The sequence below is a fragment of the Epinephelus lanceolatus genome, chromosome 14, assembly GCF_041903045.1.
Source record: "Epinephelus lanceolatus isolate andai-2023 chromosome 14, ASM4190304v1, whole genome shotgun sequence".
Taxonomy (NCBI): Eukaryota; Metazoa; Chordata; class Actinopteri; order Perciformes; family Serranidae; genus Epinephelus; species Epinephelus lanceolatus.
Window position 1 is genome coordinate 43,131,149 of NC_135747.1, and position 14,381 is coordinate 43,145,529.

The 14,381-nt window shown below is 42.9% G+C and overlaps 1 protein-coding gene across 3 annotated transcripts in view; it reads left to right on the top strand.

Moving 5' to 3' along the window:
* Window positions 1-3,732: 3,732 nt before the first annotated feature.
* rif1 (replication timing regulatory factor 1) overlaps window positions 3,733-14,381 on the top strand; it is a 28,582-nt gene continuing 17,933 nt past the window's right edge. The window contains exons 1-16 of one of the 3 annotated variants that reach the window (XM_033617559.2): window positions 3,733-3,948; window positions 4,481-4,529; window positions 6,038-6,173; window positions 6,269-6,347; window positions 6,451-6,547; window positions 6,641-6,771; window positions 7,051-7,145; window positions 7,355-7,544; window positions 8,463-8,555; window positions 8,888-9,026; window positions 9,121-9,272; window positions 10,264-10,378; window positions 10,496-10,672; window positions 10,781-10,891; window positions 11,572-11,634; window positions 12,765-12,868. In XM_033617559.2, the coding sequence (XP_033473450.2) occupies window positions 6,058-6,173; window positions 6,269-6,347; window positions 6,451-6,547; window positions 6,641-6,771; window positions 7,051-7,145; window positions 7,355-7,544; window positions 8,463-8,555; window positions 8,888-9,026; window positions 9,121-9,272; window positions 10,264-10,378; window positions 10,496-10,672; window positions 10,781-10,891; window positions 11,572-11,634; window positions 12,765-12,868 (1,662 nt within the window). In that variant the 5' untranslated portion in view covers window positions 3,733-3,948; window positions 4,481-4,529; window positions 6,038-6,057. The remainder of the gene's footprint in view (window positions 3,949-4,480; window positions 4,530-6,037; window positions 6,174-6,268; window positions 6,348-6,450; window positions 6,548-6,640; window positions 6,772-7,050; window positions 7,146-7,354; window positions 7,545-8,462; window positions 8,556-8,887; window positions 9,027-9,120; window positions 9,273-10,263; window positions 10,379-10,495; window positions 10,673-10,780; window positions 10,892-11,571; window positions 11,635-12,764; window positions 12,869-14,381) is intronic. The other 2 variants (XM_033617560.2, XM_033617558.2) reach the window with 2 other exon arrangements.

Here is a 14,381-nt window from a genome sequence, read left to right on the forward strand (position 1 = left end):
AAATCAACCATACGTGCTACAACATTTGTAGTGGTGTGTTTTTTACATTTAAACCTATTAAAAATAATGAAGTTCATCACTTTGTTTTTTTCAAAAACTGTAAAACTTCTTAAACCTATCTCCTCCCACAATTTTTGCTCAATTGACACCAAACTTGCTACAGAGCATCTTCAGACTGTCCTACACAAACTACCCACACAGATTTTTGATTTTTCAAAAATTGAGCCTACAGTGCATCAAAATGTTTGACTGTAAACGGTACTGTAAACATATACATGCAAATTCTTGCTAAATAAATCTTCAATGTTCATGAAAAAAAGACAAAATTCTAGAGTCATGGTAGATGATGTGTGGCAAATTTCAGAATTTTATCTCAAAAACTGAATTTTTGACAGCATTTTGAATTTTGCTCTAATGTGAACAATTGGAGTCAATGTAAAAATGGCAATTTTAAACATCAGTTTTTCACTTATGGAGCAAATCAATCATTGTTACAAACAAATTACCAACATCTCCATGCTGTCTAGATGCAATATGTGTATTTTCAGATTTTTGTTTCGATAACTGAATTTTTTACAGTGGTTTGAAATCTGCTTTTCCATGCATGGACGGCTGCTAAACCTGCACGTCTGGCTTAGTCAGTTTGTGAAGCTACACATGAATTGTCACTGACTAATTAGCTCAGTGAGATAGAAATTGATTCTTAGTCTCAGAGGTTGTGAGTTCAAGCCTCAGCTGATGCAAAAGGCAGATTGTGTTGCTAAATGTCTTCCAATTCTTCTGCTTGTTGCTCAGAATTGCCTAAAAATGCCCGGACTCGACCCATCGCTGCCATCGGTTTACTTTCATAAACCTTAACTATGCAAAGTATTTTCATATCAAGTATGGTATTTGGTATTTGGTAAGAGGAATCTGAGTTAACTGTTGCATCTGTGACGACAGTAGCTGCAGCAGAGGCATTATGTTTTCGGGTCGTCCGTCTGTACATCTATCTGTCCCATTCTCATGACTGCAATATCCTCAGAACACCTCGAGGTAATTTGTTCTAATTTGGCACAACTGTCAATTTGTTCTCAACAGTGAACTGATTATGACCTCACACAACATGTTTTTGGCCAAACTGCAAGAATTCATACACTAATTACAACAAAACTGCACAGATGTGTCTAACGGGATAAAATGAGGTGATGACATCTTATATCCAAAAGGTCAAAGGTCAGCTTGACTGTGACATCATCATATCTCAGGAACAGAAGGGGAGACATTCGTTCAGACACTGAACTGGTGACTCTGATCTTAAAACTGTGCTGATGTGCAAACAGGAAGTGGGCACATTTCTCCATGCTCTATGGGATTGTCCCATGGTACTAGCTTTTTGGAAGGTGGTGCTGAAAGGCCTTGAAGGGTGGCTCAGAGACGACCTCTACTGGAATCCCCACAAGTATGTTTGCTGGGGATAGATCTCTCATGCCACCAGGTGTGACTAAAGCAGAGTTGGGATTGATAGTAGCAGGTCTTATTGTAGCTGCCAGGCTTGTTCTGTGCAACTGGAAGAGCCCACATATAGGCCAGAGTTTACAGTGTGGCTTAAAGTCATGACAGAGACTGCTGCCTTTGAAAACATGATTGCCAGGGTGAATGAGGTTCCAAATAAAAATCAAATAGTCAAATATGGCAAACGTTTATGGCTCATATTAGAGGGGCAACGTCTTAGAAGGGGTACAGGAAGAGGGGCTGGTGGACAGTATGTGTATATGTTTGTGTGTATACATATGTATAAGAATTGCAGGGGTGCTGGGGGGAGGTCTTTGCGGCTGCCTTTTTAAGTTGTTGGTTGTTTTGTTTTTGGTTTTTGTTTTCTTTATTTGTTTTTCTTGTTTGTTTGTTCGTTCATTTTGTCTTTTCCTTTTCTTAACTGACTGAAAATATGTTAAAACCAATAAAAACATAAATGACAAAAAAAAAGAAAGAAACTGTGCTGATTGTATAGACCAGCAACCTGCGGCTCCAGAGCCACATGTGGCTCTTTGGCCCCTCTGCAGTGGCTCCCTCTGACTTCAAAAAAGTTATATGGAAATTAAGTGTTTTTTAATTTTTTTAAGATTTTAATTTTCAATCACCGCTGCTGTTGGCTGAAAGTGATTCTTAAATTAACCACAACAGCTGATCTTGAGTCTCCGTAGCTGAGCTAGCGATGAATTCTGAATCCAAAAAAAGGGAAAAATTGAGAATTTAATGGTGTGTTTACAGGTGTGTTTGCTTCCACCACCGACACTGCAAAATTAAAAAACCTAATAATCATGGAGGCCCATTGCAGAGTGACCACGTTGTGTTAAAACATATTCATAAATGGGGCATCAGTGGCTTAGTGGATAGAGCAGGCGCCCCATATACAAGGCTCTTGCCGCAGCGGCCTGGGCTCGAGTCCAGCCCATGGCCCTTTGCTGCATGTCACTCCCTCTTTCTCTCCCCCTTTCACACTCACCTGTCCTGAGGCTAAAATGCCAAGAAAAATATCTTTTAAAAAAACAAAAAAAACATTTTAATAAAGGCTCACTGAGACTAAGTAGGCTGTGTTACCTTCATTATAAGGCTCAAATATGTTTGTGCGGCTCCAGGCATTTTATTTTTATTTTTGGTTTGGACAAAAATGGCTCCTTTGATAGTTCAGTTTGCCTGCCCCTGACCTAGCAGTACACTCAGCTTATTAACTACCACCACACCACTGAACACAAGGACAGACACGAGTAAAAAGAAAATAATATGGTGTATGCAAAGCTAGAATAAAAATACAAGTAGAAAATAGAAACTATACAAGAGCAATTAAAGTTAAAGGTTAAAGTGACAGTGGAGGGATAAACAGCAGCAGAGTCAGCGAGGTGAAATGTATATAAGCTTAAGTCATGATACTCAGTGTTTGTCTGTGTTAATATAGAAATATAATAAATCTAATAATATAATATATAGGCTAACATGTCTTTTGATATTGCCATGTGTCTAGGTTTGTCTCAGGTTTGAATGTTTCCTCATAAATAACTTCCAGTGAATAAGGTTAAGGAGGTGTCCTTCAAAATTATCCATAAATATCACCCTGCCAATCACTACATGCATATATATATATATATATATATATATATATATAAGAAAGACATCAACACAAAGTGCAACAGCTGGATAAACAAAATCAACAAACAATACAGTTGGACACTTGATATCTGCATGTCTTATAATATCTTTGTGCAGTGTGGTTTCCCCCTGGCTCTCTGCTATTGGTGTGTTTACATAGTTTAACTGTTTACTGAGTCATTTTACACTCTGTTGTCTCAATAAAGAATGTGAAGAGGACTGAATGACTTTATTTCGAACCAAAATAAAAACATAAAAACATTATAACAAACAAACAAGACACAGATTATAGTGTCCAACAAGGAGCAGGTCGAAGTAAAACGTATATGTCCCGTTTATGTTCATACATTTCTGTTTTAAACTCATTTATTATTTCAACAAATTTATTTACAACTAATACACAACTATTCCCAGTTTGTTTATCACCCAGTTAGATAAATAAAAAATAAACATAAATAAATAATATTTTGTGGGTGTTAATTGTTGTTCGGGACAAATAAAGTTCTACTGAATTTAATTATTATTATTGTTATAATACTTTTCGGTCGCATCTCTGTCAGCCTGCTGTTTCCCTTATAAGGTAAAAGGGGCGAGCCCGGTTGTGACGTAGCGGGGTCAAAGGTAATTTTGTACGTCGGCGTGGTGGTTTGGCGCCAGCAATTTCGCGGGGCAAGAGGAGCACAAGAGAAAAAGGAAGCTAAAATAGTGACGACAAAGAGCTGGAGACAGACACCAGTAAGAGAACTGGGCTGTGGTGTTGTACTGGTTTGAATGGTGTGTGTGTGTCGCTGCTGCTTCCTGCGCTTCGTCCTCAACTCCGAGGTGAGCCGTCACTGTGTGTGTATGTGTGTGTGTGTGTCGAAAGTGTAAATATTTGTTCGCTAGCTTTGTTTATTTTGTGACTGGTGTGTGTAAATAACTCGGGCATGTGCACCGGGAGGTGAGCCGGTGTCACCCCGGTGTCACCTCGCTGTCTCCCCGCTGTTAGCGCACTTTTTCCCGCAAGAAACTTTCCCAGCTCCAGACCCGAACACGTTAGCATGCTAGCTAACTTTAAGCTAGTTACCGTTAGCAGGCTGCTGGCTAGTGCTGCCCGACAAGATGCGTTCACTGACTCGGTCCCTGAGTAGTTACACATGTGAAATCATGCTGTGGTGATGAAGCTGTGTTGTTTACATCTGGACACACCTGGACACACCTGACGGGCCTGGTTTGGTTCCTCTGTGTGTGCGAGAGGAAGCTGCTAACTGGGACTGATGGCCTGTGTGTCCACACACACACACACACACACACACACACACACACACACACACATATCAGTAACCTTTTGTCTTCATGTGTCTCACGTTTGCAGCTCTGGATACAGTGGAGGGTGAAGGCTGCTCCACATAAATCTCTCTGAGGTGAGCTATGGCATGCTGTCTGTCTGTCTGTCTGTCTGTCTGCTAAGTCATCATCTGGGTGGTGTTTATGAGGAGCTGATGCAAACCACTGATCAGTCTGAGCAGGCACAATGAGCAAACACAGGCCACACACTTTATTATTCACAGATATGTCAGGTTTAACAACGGAGGCCTGAACTATGACGCAGGATTTGGAGTTAGGCGGTAACTTCAGGGTTAACTCAGGGTTTTCAGTATTACAAAGCTGGTTCCCTTTTTAATCAGGATAAATCACTGTGGTAACTGATGCTGAACAGTTAACTTAAGAGTACCTGATCACAGCCTGTCAACACCGCGACGTCTGTCCAATCAGATCACTGAAGAAAAAAGTATCCTTAGTGTTGTCACGGTACCAAAATTGGAACCCACGGGACGATACCAATGAAAATATCACGGTTCTGAGTAGTATCAGGATACCACAGCGAAAATGAGGCAGATGTGCCTTTTGTCATTTATAAAAAGATAAATCACTTTTCTATAATACATCAATGATATTTCAATGGAATAAATTACTTATTGACTTATTCATACTTCAACAACAGCATCAATAAGTGATTAACATAGGGGGGATCAAAATAAAATAAATAAATAAAATAAGAATCAACCAGCCACCCTCCTCCCCTGACAAGTAAAGAACAGTCCCTTCATAAGTAAAGAACAGTCCCTAAAGTGCGGTGAGGTTTGTGGACCGTTACCTGCCACAAAGAGAGAAATGTGAACGGCTCGTTTCTCCTCTGACACGCCACATACCTGTGTGCCGCCACAGCTGGGCTGTCCAGGTACTACTGGGCAGTCATGACACCAACGAAATAGGAAATTACTGGACCTGGAGCCGGACTTCTTGGTCACCGGTAAACCGCGTTATCTTGCGGTGGCCATAGTGCTCCGCCGTTTTTCTGTCTGTGACCCCCGTTCAACCCACAACCGGCAGGATTCGCCTTGAAGTGTTTTCATTTGGTTTAATGCAGTCGTCTTACATGCTGATCACTGCTCCTCTCGTTAATGTTAATCTCTGGGTGATGGCGCCAGTCAGTATTCACAGTATACGTCATCTTCACCTCACAGATGGAATTATTTAGACATTAAATTAAATTTGTGAAGATGAATTAGTACAAGTTAACTTTAGCTCGTCCGCGTGCCACACTGACCTCGCAGTTGACTTCCACCTCTTTTGTTCCGCCAACATCATGTTACAAACAAACATTTATATAATCGATTATCGACATTTGTGATACGGCATCGATTCACGATGACCCACTGTACCTCTGAGCCGCAGCCGCCCCAGAAGCTGGAATCCGGAAATGTTGCTGCTTTTCCTACCACAAAATTACACACAGATTATCAGATGAGTTGGCTCTTTCTGTGTTTCTTGACCTTGATTGGACTCGTCCTGCTCTTTCTCCCCTTTGTCCAACATGTCCTCTGTCCTCCCTTCTCCTGACTCTGTTCTGTGTGTCTCTTTCTTAAAGCCTTGAGGACGTGAGTAATAATGATGGCGACCGCAGAGCCTCCAAGCAGCTCCAGCTTCCTTCCTCTGCTAGAGTCTCTGGAGGACAACGCTGCTGGACAGCCCGAGCAGACAGACGCCTACCTCACCATCGCAAAGTATGTTAACCGTCCATGTCTTTGACCGTCCTCTGAACATGTCCGAGTCCCTGTTTAGAGTATGAGTCAGATAATAATTTGCTTTTCCTCTCCAGTCGGCTCAGTGGAGAAGAGGGCCGACAGTTTCTCCCTGCAGTTGAAAAGCACTTTTCTCGTCTGGGTAAAGTCATCTTGGTGAGTCGTTTAGATATCGTTAACACATGTGACATATTCACATTAAAGCTCTGGATGTCTGTGACACATAACTCTGTTCTCGTCTCCTGTTTTTCATTCCCAGGCTCACATCACCAGTCCGAACGCAGAGCTGAGCCAAGCTGCTCTGCAAGCTTTAGGATTCTGTGTGTATCATTCTCACGTCGTCTCTGGAGTGCCTGGTGCGTTCATCTACATATATTTGACATTATTAATTTCAGATGTGATTTTATCGTCTAGGAACGAGGTTGATTCTGTTTTCATTTGTTTTCCAGAAACGTTTGCAGCAGAAATCCTCTCAGCACTTTGCTCCCTGGTGGTGAAGTCGACAGATAAGAACACATGCACTAGAGCATTATGGGTCATCTCCAAACAGAACTTTCCTCCAGAGGTGGTCAGCAAAAAGGTGAGTGTCAGCAGAGGGTTCACCCTCCAGTTATCTTAGGGGCAGATTGACCTGGGAGAAAAGTCATTGCATAGTGAACCCTGGTCATAGGTCAGCCCTGGCACAGAGAGAAAACGGACAACATCAGAGTTCATCAATACTGTGGTCTTTTATAATTTAGCCTCGGGGCTCGTTTAATACTGGGTCTGTACCCATCCCTCGGCAGTGGTGGTGGGTTTTTAGGGGTGAAAGGTGTCACATTGCTGCTGTAGTATGATTCATGTTGCTTCACACACCCAGGTGCCGTCCATACTGGGAACACTGGAGAGTGTGTGGAGCAGAGAGGACATCCAGTCTGTGGTGATGGAGCACGAAGCCTTGAACGTTATCATCAGGTAAAAGAACACTTGGTCATGTTATAAATGTATGATAGATACATGTGGACATTTTTGGGCTCTGATGGTTTTTTGTGACTTTGTGATTACAGGACTGTTCACACTGTATGACACTGAATAGTAGAGAAGGACTTTGTGTATGTTGTGACGTCCTTGCTGACGTGCTGACTGAGATCTGAGTCGGTTGTGATGTTTCCTGGTATTTTCAGGATGCTGGAGCAGGTCCCGGCCCAGATGGGCGATGGAGCGCTGCAGTGGGCGAAGCTCATCATCCCGTTGGTGGTCCACTCTGCCTCCAAGGTGCGTCTACGAGCCGCAGCAGCCATGGAGATGGGCATGCCTCTGCTGCTGGAGAAACAGATGGAGGTGGCTGCTATCATGGAGCCAATGATGTCCTCGGTGAGTGTGTGTGTGTGTGTGTGTGTGTGTGTGTGTGTGTGTGTCAGTCAGTAACAGCAGTGATTGTCTTACTTGTATCATTGCTGAATGATAATTGAAGGTGCGATCAACACATTGCAAAAGAAAAAAAACATTTTATTTCCACCCACCATCAGGGTCTGAAATTATCTCCCACCAAGCACCTGATGTGGTAGATTTGCTGTGTGGTGAGGCGGCTGTCCGCCACACCTGCAGATTTGTTTGTACCAGAACAGTCATGTAAAAAAAAAAAAAAACTATGCTCAACATCTTTATCGCAGTTTGGTGTCATTTATGGTTGCACTGCTTTGTCCTGCTGTCCATGTGTTGGAGATTGACACTAACACAGGAACTGACCTCATGGTGCGTTCACATGCACCTCATAAACTTGGTAAACTCTACTCACATGGATATAAAGGTTGTTAAATAGTTTATATTTTTTCTGTTTGTTGAAATACGAACATCTGCCGTTACTCTTTTGTTTTTTCACTACACCATTTTTAATAATTAGATGCAAAAATCACAACAATATGGCGGACATTTTAAATAAGCAGATCTTTAAAAATTAGTTTATGTGGCGTTTATGAGCGATTTAGGAGAACTTGCCATATTTACCACTTTTCCTGTACTTTGAATTTTCTCTTTTCTCTTCAATTTATGAACAGTTCAGACCTGTTGGAGGATTTGCAACTAGGTTTGCTGTTGTACAAAATAAAAGTTTATCACTCATGGATTGCAACAGTGTAGAGAGTTTGAGTTTGAAAATGATAAAGGATGCATGAATATTCAGCATGCATGATTTACTCGCACCACCAGTCTTCTTCTCATTGAACACCTGGGGAGAGGAAAAGGAAACGAGCACCTTAAGTAACTCTGACGATCCTTCGTTTGTCTTCACAGAAACTGATCCCAGAGCTGCAGAAGCTTTTCATGTCCAAGAATGAAACAAACGTCCTGAAGCTCTGGCCTTTATTTGTGAAACTGCTCGGGAAGGTAAAGTGTAAACGTGTGCATGTTCAGTCTCTGAAATAATAGCAGATGAACCTGTGACTAAAGAACTAATCAGTCGTGAATTTGTAGTAAGGCCGACAGAGGCAGTTTAAAAAAAAAAGAAGAAGCCTGTCCCAGATTCTCAGAATCAAACATGACGTCTTTAGATGTCTTTATTTATCCGATCAATAGAGCAAAGTCTTACTCCTTCCAGTATGCAGAGAAGAGAAGAAGAGACTAAAGATCTGTGTTTGAGATGAACTAAAGGTCTGACAGTTCTCAGACAGATATTTTCAGTCACATCAAAGTGATTTAAAAATGTATTTCCTGCCCAGTTGCTGCACAGAGGAGGCCCCTTCATCAACTCTCTGCTGCATCTGGAGGAACTTGGTTTCCGCAGCTCCTCCCCGACCATCAAGAAGATCGCCTTCATCGCCTGGAAGAGCCTCATAGATAACTTCGCCCTCAACCCAGGTGAGGCCTCCACTCTCTGCTCCCAGTTTGTTTCCCTCAGACTGTATGTCTGTGTCTCATAGCTGAATTTTTATTCTCTTGTCAACCTCTGAAGACATCCTGTGCAGCGCCAAACGTATGAAGCTCCTGATGCAGCCGCTCACATCCATCAACGTCAGGACGGAGGTCCTGCTGCTCACCAAGGTGGAGGTCTGGTGGTACCTGGTGGTCCAACTGGGGCCCAACCTGTCCCCCAACTTTGACCAGGTTAGATGCTTTAATTATTAGCCAGTCTGCATCAGCAAAACCAAGACAAAGATCTCACATCATGTTCATTATCTGTAGGAATGATTAAAAATATTAAGGAGTTATTCACTCTGGGCTCCGAGCTGAGTCTCACATCGTCGCACTGTTGACTGTGATTGCACCTTTTTACCGTCCCGGCTTCTTGACTTGTCAAAGCAAAGTAGGGGCAAATCTTTGGGGATTTTTAGGAAGGCTACTGCAAGTGTTAAGTAAAAGATGTGTTTATTTGTTTTGATGGTGCTGCATGAAGCAGATATACTGACAGTCTCACTGTAAAGTCTTAGCTAAATGGGTCAAAACTGAGTTAAATGTGTGTTCAGGCTTATTATACACATACATAGTTTGAGTAGTATGAAGGGACGACTGGATCAATATGTGACATTAATCAATATTGTTTTTGCTTCATTTCCTCTTTGAAAAATCCCTGAGTTTTGCGTTTGAGAAAGGTCTGTCTGAACCATTATAATTCTGCATCAAGTGAAAAAACATTCTGGGTTGTTTGTAATTCTATAAACCAGTCACAGTTGTCTTTGGCAGTGCAGAGCCAAGAATGCAGCAACGGTGCTCTTTAGGGTCAGGAACCATTCACATGGGGTGCCTTGAAATCAGCACTAGTTCTCAGTGGTACCTTTTTTTTCAGTCAGCTTCCTGATTTGGGGCACTTTCGCCTGCTGTCTGAAGTTGAACTCAGCGGCTTTGCGGCTCTGTTGTCGGCCCATGGGACACTTTGTGGCACCTCCACCTCTTGTCTAAACCCAGTGTTCCCACCTAGTTGCGCTCTCAGGTCCCAGAGTTTGCACTGATGGATTTAATGTGATGAAGTACTCGATGATGACTAGTGCCACTGCAAAATAGTGTCAGGAGGGAACTTTTTTTTTGTTGGGTCAGGGACATTTGACCTGTTGAGTTAGTACTGACTATTTGTCTTACTAACATATTTGTCTCTTTGCAGGTTTCTGTTCCTCTGCTCCAGTGCACCATTGGCTCCGACGCTTCATCAGTCCCGAGCACCCCCTCCAGAGCGGGCGCTCAGAATGGTGCTGTCACACCCAGCACACCCAAGACTGGTATGTTTATACATCCACCTCCCTCCACCCAGACACATCACTCCCCTGCAGCATATGACACACTCGATCATCTTGAAGGAGACTGTAACGTGTTGGTTTTTTGTCCTCCTGTTACAGCCACTCCAGGCTTCAACAGCACCGCCAATTCGTCTCGGTTGGGCCTGAACTCCAGCGTCCAGGTCCCCACCTCCTTCCCCTCCATCCAGCTGCTGGGCCTGGAGATGCTGCTTCACTATTTCCTGGGACCAGAGGTCATCGCCGCAGCAGCAAAGAACAAACTCGTCCTGAGTCTTGGTGAGAGTCAGAGCTGCACAGCGCCAGCTCATACATGATGCTGTAACAGCCATGTGCACTGACTTGCTCTGTTTCCCACATGAGCCAGACTCTCTTTTTTCTTCCCAGAGCCCCTGAACCACCTGCTCCTCTCTGGTGCGTCCTCTTTCACTAAACACGCTGCTGTGCTGACGTCCAGTATCAGAGATGGATTCATCAACGTCGGCAAAGACGCATCAGGTAAACGTCACGGTTTTACTGGACGGAGCTGATTGAATTTCTAGTTTTCTAAACAGTTAATGGAATATCCTCTCTTGCTCCTCCTGTCAGTGTTTGGCAGAACGTCAGTCATTGTTGCTCGAGTTGATTGAAGCCAGTGTCATTGCCAAGAGCTCCACATAAACTGTAGGAGGCCGTTGTTACGTAAATGCTCAAGAGTTCACAAATATGGAAACAGCTGTTCTTGACAATTATTGACTGAGTCGTAGAAGAAATGAAAAAATATCATTAGTGGGCTGATTGAAGAGAATCAGTAAGTGGGTTTTACGTGCACATTTGTCAAACCAAACCAGGCCAGCCAATGACTGTTAAAAATTTTGCACGACAAAGACATCAGGCAGGGAAAGTATGAGGGGAGATTAGTGCTTGTAGCACCTTGTCGTTGTGTCCAAACCAGTTGTGTTCAAAGTCTGACTGCAACTGAATTGTCAAAGTATGTTAGTTTCTGTAAAAGACTTGTTTTCATCACTGATGATATGCAAGCCTTGTTCAAACATGTGGGTACTGACTGCTGATCACGTGTCTGTAAATCAGGTTATCTCAGAGTGTGTTCTCAGATTTCCTGCTTTTACATCTTTAACCTAAAACCTGCCGTCCTGAGTGCATGAAAACTAACGGTTCAAACTCTTCTTCTCCGACAGATTCTCTTCTGGCCCTCACTTGGACGAATCTTGTCCGGTTTGTCAACTTAACAATAGAGTCTGGTGAGTACTTGTATCTTAAGTCATCTTGATCACACGTGATATGAGGAGCACAGCCAAAAGAATGTAAATCCATGTTACGCACGTGATCCATGTTTATATCAAATATTCAGTCAAACAGTCGTAGCTTTTCTGCTCTCCAGTCCGGTCACTAACATGCACAGTTGTGGTTACATTTTTATAAGCAGCTGTTGTAGCATCAGACTCCTCGTTTAAGTTTGCACACACTGTTTGGAAAATGTTTGTCGTTACAAAAGCTGTTGCTCTCTGGGCTGATTTTCTTTGTCAGCATTTTATACTTGAGTCGTAATACAAAAGCTTTCTGTGAATGAGCGACCTCTGCCAGTTTACTGAGTTTATAAAGATGGTTTGAGAATGTGCTGTAGTGCCACAAGTCCTTATTTAGAATCGATTAGATGCTAAAACCTTTCTCATTTGTCTTGTTTATTGTTGTGCCTCGTCAGGGCTCGAAATGCCACATGCAAAGTAGTGAATGTAAAATATGAGCTGTGGACACGATTCTCTGAGAAACCCTTCAGATGTTCCTTTGACTGTTTTAAAGTTTCACTGTACATTACTGTAGTTTTGTTTGGATCTGTACACAGCTTTTGCAGAACTGCAGATAAAGAAGGACAAATAACACAAAATGGTGCAGTACAAAAAAAGTCAGTGCATGTAATTCTAAGAAGATAATCTTTGATTACTTGCAAATTCCAGCGATGAAATGAAGGGACAAACAGAACAATGGCTCCACTGCTTTATGTTTTAATCGATAATGATCTCAGCTGTTATTGTGGCTGCTGCTCAGCAGTGTGGGGATCTTAAAGTTGTGGTTCCCGCCTTGTAGCTCCACATAGAGCACTCTGATTGGGTCTGGGATCTGTCATTTGAGAGGAGGACCAGTGAGACCTCGTCCTCGTCTCCTGCCCGATCCACTCACACTGTCACATCAGTTTAAGTCAGAGCGGTCGGATCCTCGTGGTCTGGACTGCTGTGAAGAGACAAACACACTGAGGGGTCCGTCCCCGATGATGACTCTCTTCTATTACATTAACATTTCATTCTCTCAGTATAAAAGAGGAGGAATGTGTTTGCATTTGTATTTCTCTGTATTGATGAGTTTAATCTGTCAGTAGGCAGTAAGAAGGACCGTCAGGGTGGTGAAGTGCTGACGCTGATGCTTCAGGCTCTGCAGAGCATCGTCACCTCAGAAGCTCTACCTGCAGACAAAGTTCTGGTAAGACTGAGATCAGAAACCTTCAAGTCTGCCTCATCTTTCATGTCCCTGACTCACTGTATACACTCACTCAGTAAGTATAGAAACAAAAGAAATGAAAAGCAGTACACAAAAAACTATGAGTATGAGGTCATGGCGTGTTTAAAAAGTCAAGGCAAATTTTCCTAATGTGACATCTGTGTCGTTGGCTACAGAAACACGCCATTTTCTCCACCGTTTTTCTCCAGAAAATGAAAGTGTTCAACAGTATTAACAAAAAGACAGTGGGGCAGTTTTTCTGGAGCAAGATCTTTTAGTAGACCGGTATCATCTTTACTTGGTCCGTCAGGGATTTGTCAAAGATAACATTAAACATTGTACTACTAATAAAACCCAATGTTTTTGGAGATGATAGTTGCTTCTTCGTTTAAGAGAGTCTGAATAGAAGACCAAAACCAAAAAACATGGGAACAGTCGACCATTATTTCTCCACATTCCCTCCAGCAGCATGTTCAGACTTGTGTTTCGGCATGACGAAAGAGCGAATCAGGTTTTTCCAGCAGAAGTTTGAGACCGTTTTTCCGTGATGATTTCTTTATTAGTTTACTATTTCAGTGACTCTTGAACAACTTGTCTTGCTACTTTAAGGCTGGGGTCGACACAATTATGGGGAAGGCAAAAAACAAAACGAAAGAACAGCAAATGCACCCTCTTCCCATCAGCTCTCTCTGTCTTAAGCCTCCGGACGACCATGGACATATGCATGCACTTCATACAGTCATACACTGGTTTATTTAATCTGATTTCATTGTAGAGTTCCACGCAGCTTATTCACTCAGCCCCTCCTCATCCTGCTCACTCTCTGTTTATCGGACGACATCCGAGACAAGATTTAGCTGCTAACCACCCCACAGTCCCTCTTCAGACAGCAGTGGTTGACAGTTGAAGCGGCCTGAATTCGGCCAGTGCAAACCATCCCAGTGCTGGGTGCCACAGCAGACTGGTGTCCAGTGCTCGTACCGGTTATAACCTGTGTAACAGCAGCAACAGAAAGTTTGCTGCCTGCTTTCCTCCTGGCGAGGTGGTCTGTAGCAGTGGGGAGTGAGTCGGAGGACACACTCTGATTCGAGGCTCTAGCTAACGTTTGCTACAGTTGGCAGCCTTTGGCTCCAGTTAGCAGAATGCTAAACTGTTAGCAACATTTTCCCTCCATCTCTGAAACATTTTGCTGATGCTGATGAGCGTTTCACTTCGTTTATTGTCAGACTCTGTTCTTGATCAGTCCATCTTGCATTTTCGTGTTGCTCTGCAGTGTAGGCAGTTGTTGCCAATACTGAACAGCAACCTTCTCTGCAGGATTCTCCTCCATTGAATCAGGCTTTCACCAAAGACACATGCACGCCCATCTGCATTTGTAGAACAGCCAATAGAAATGCGGGCTCTCTGAAATGACCTGTGATTGTCTGAAGTCTCCCAGCGCTGGCTAGATTTTCTAAAGCCTGAAAACAGCCAGGAGGAGGAGTGTTTTCTCTCA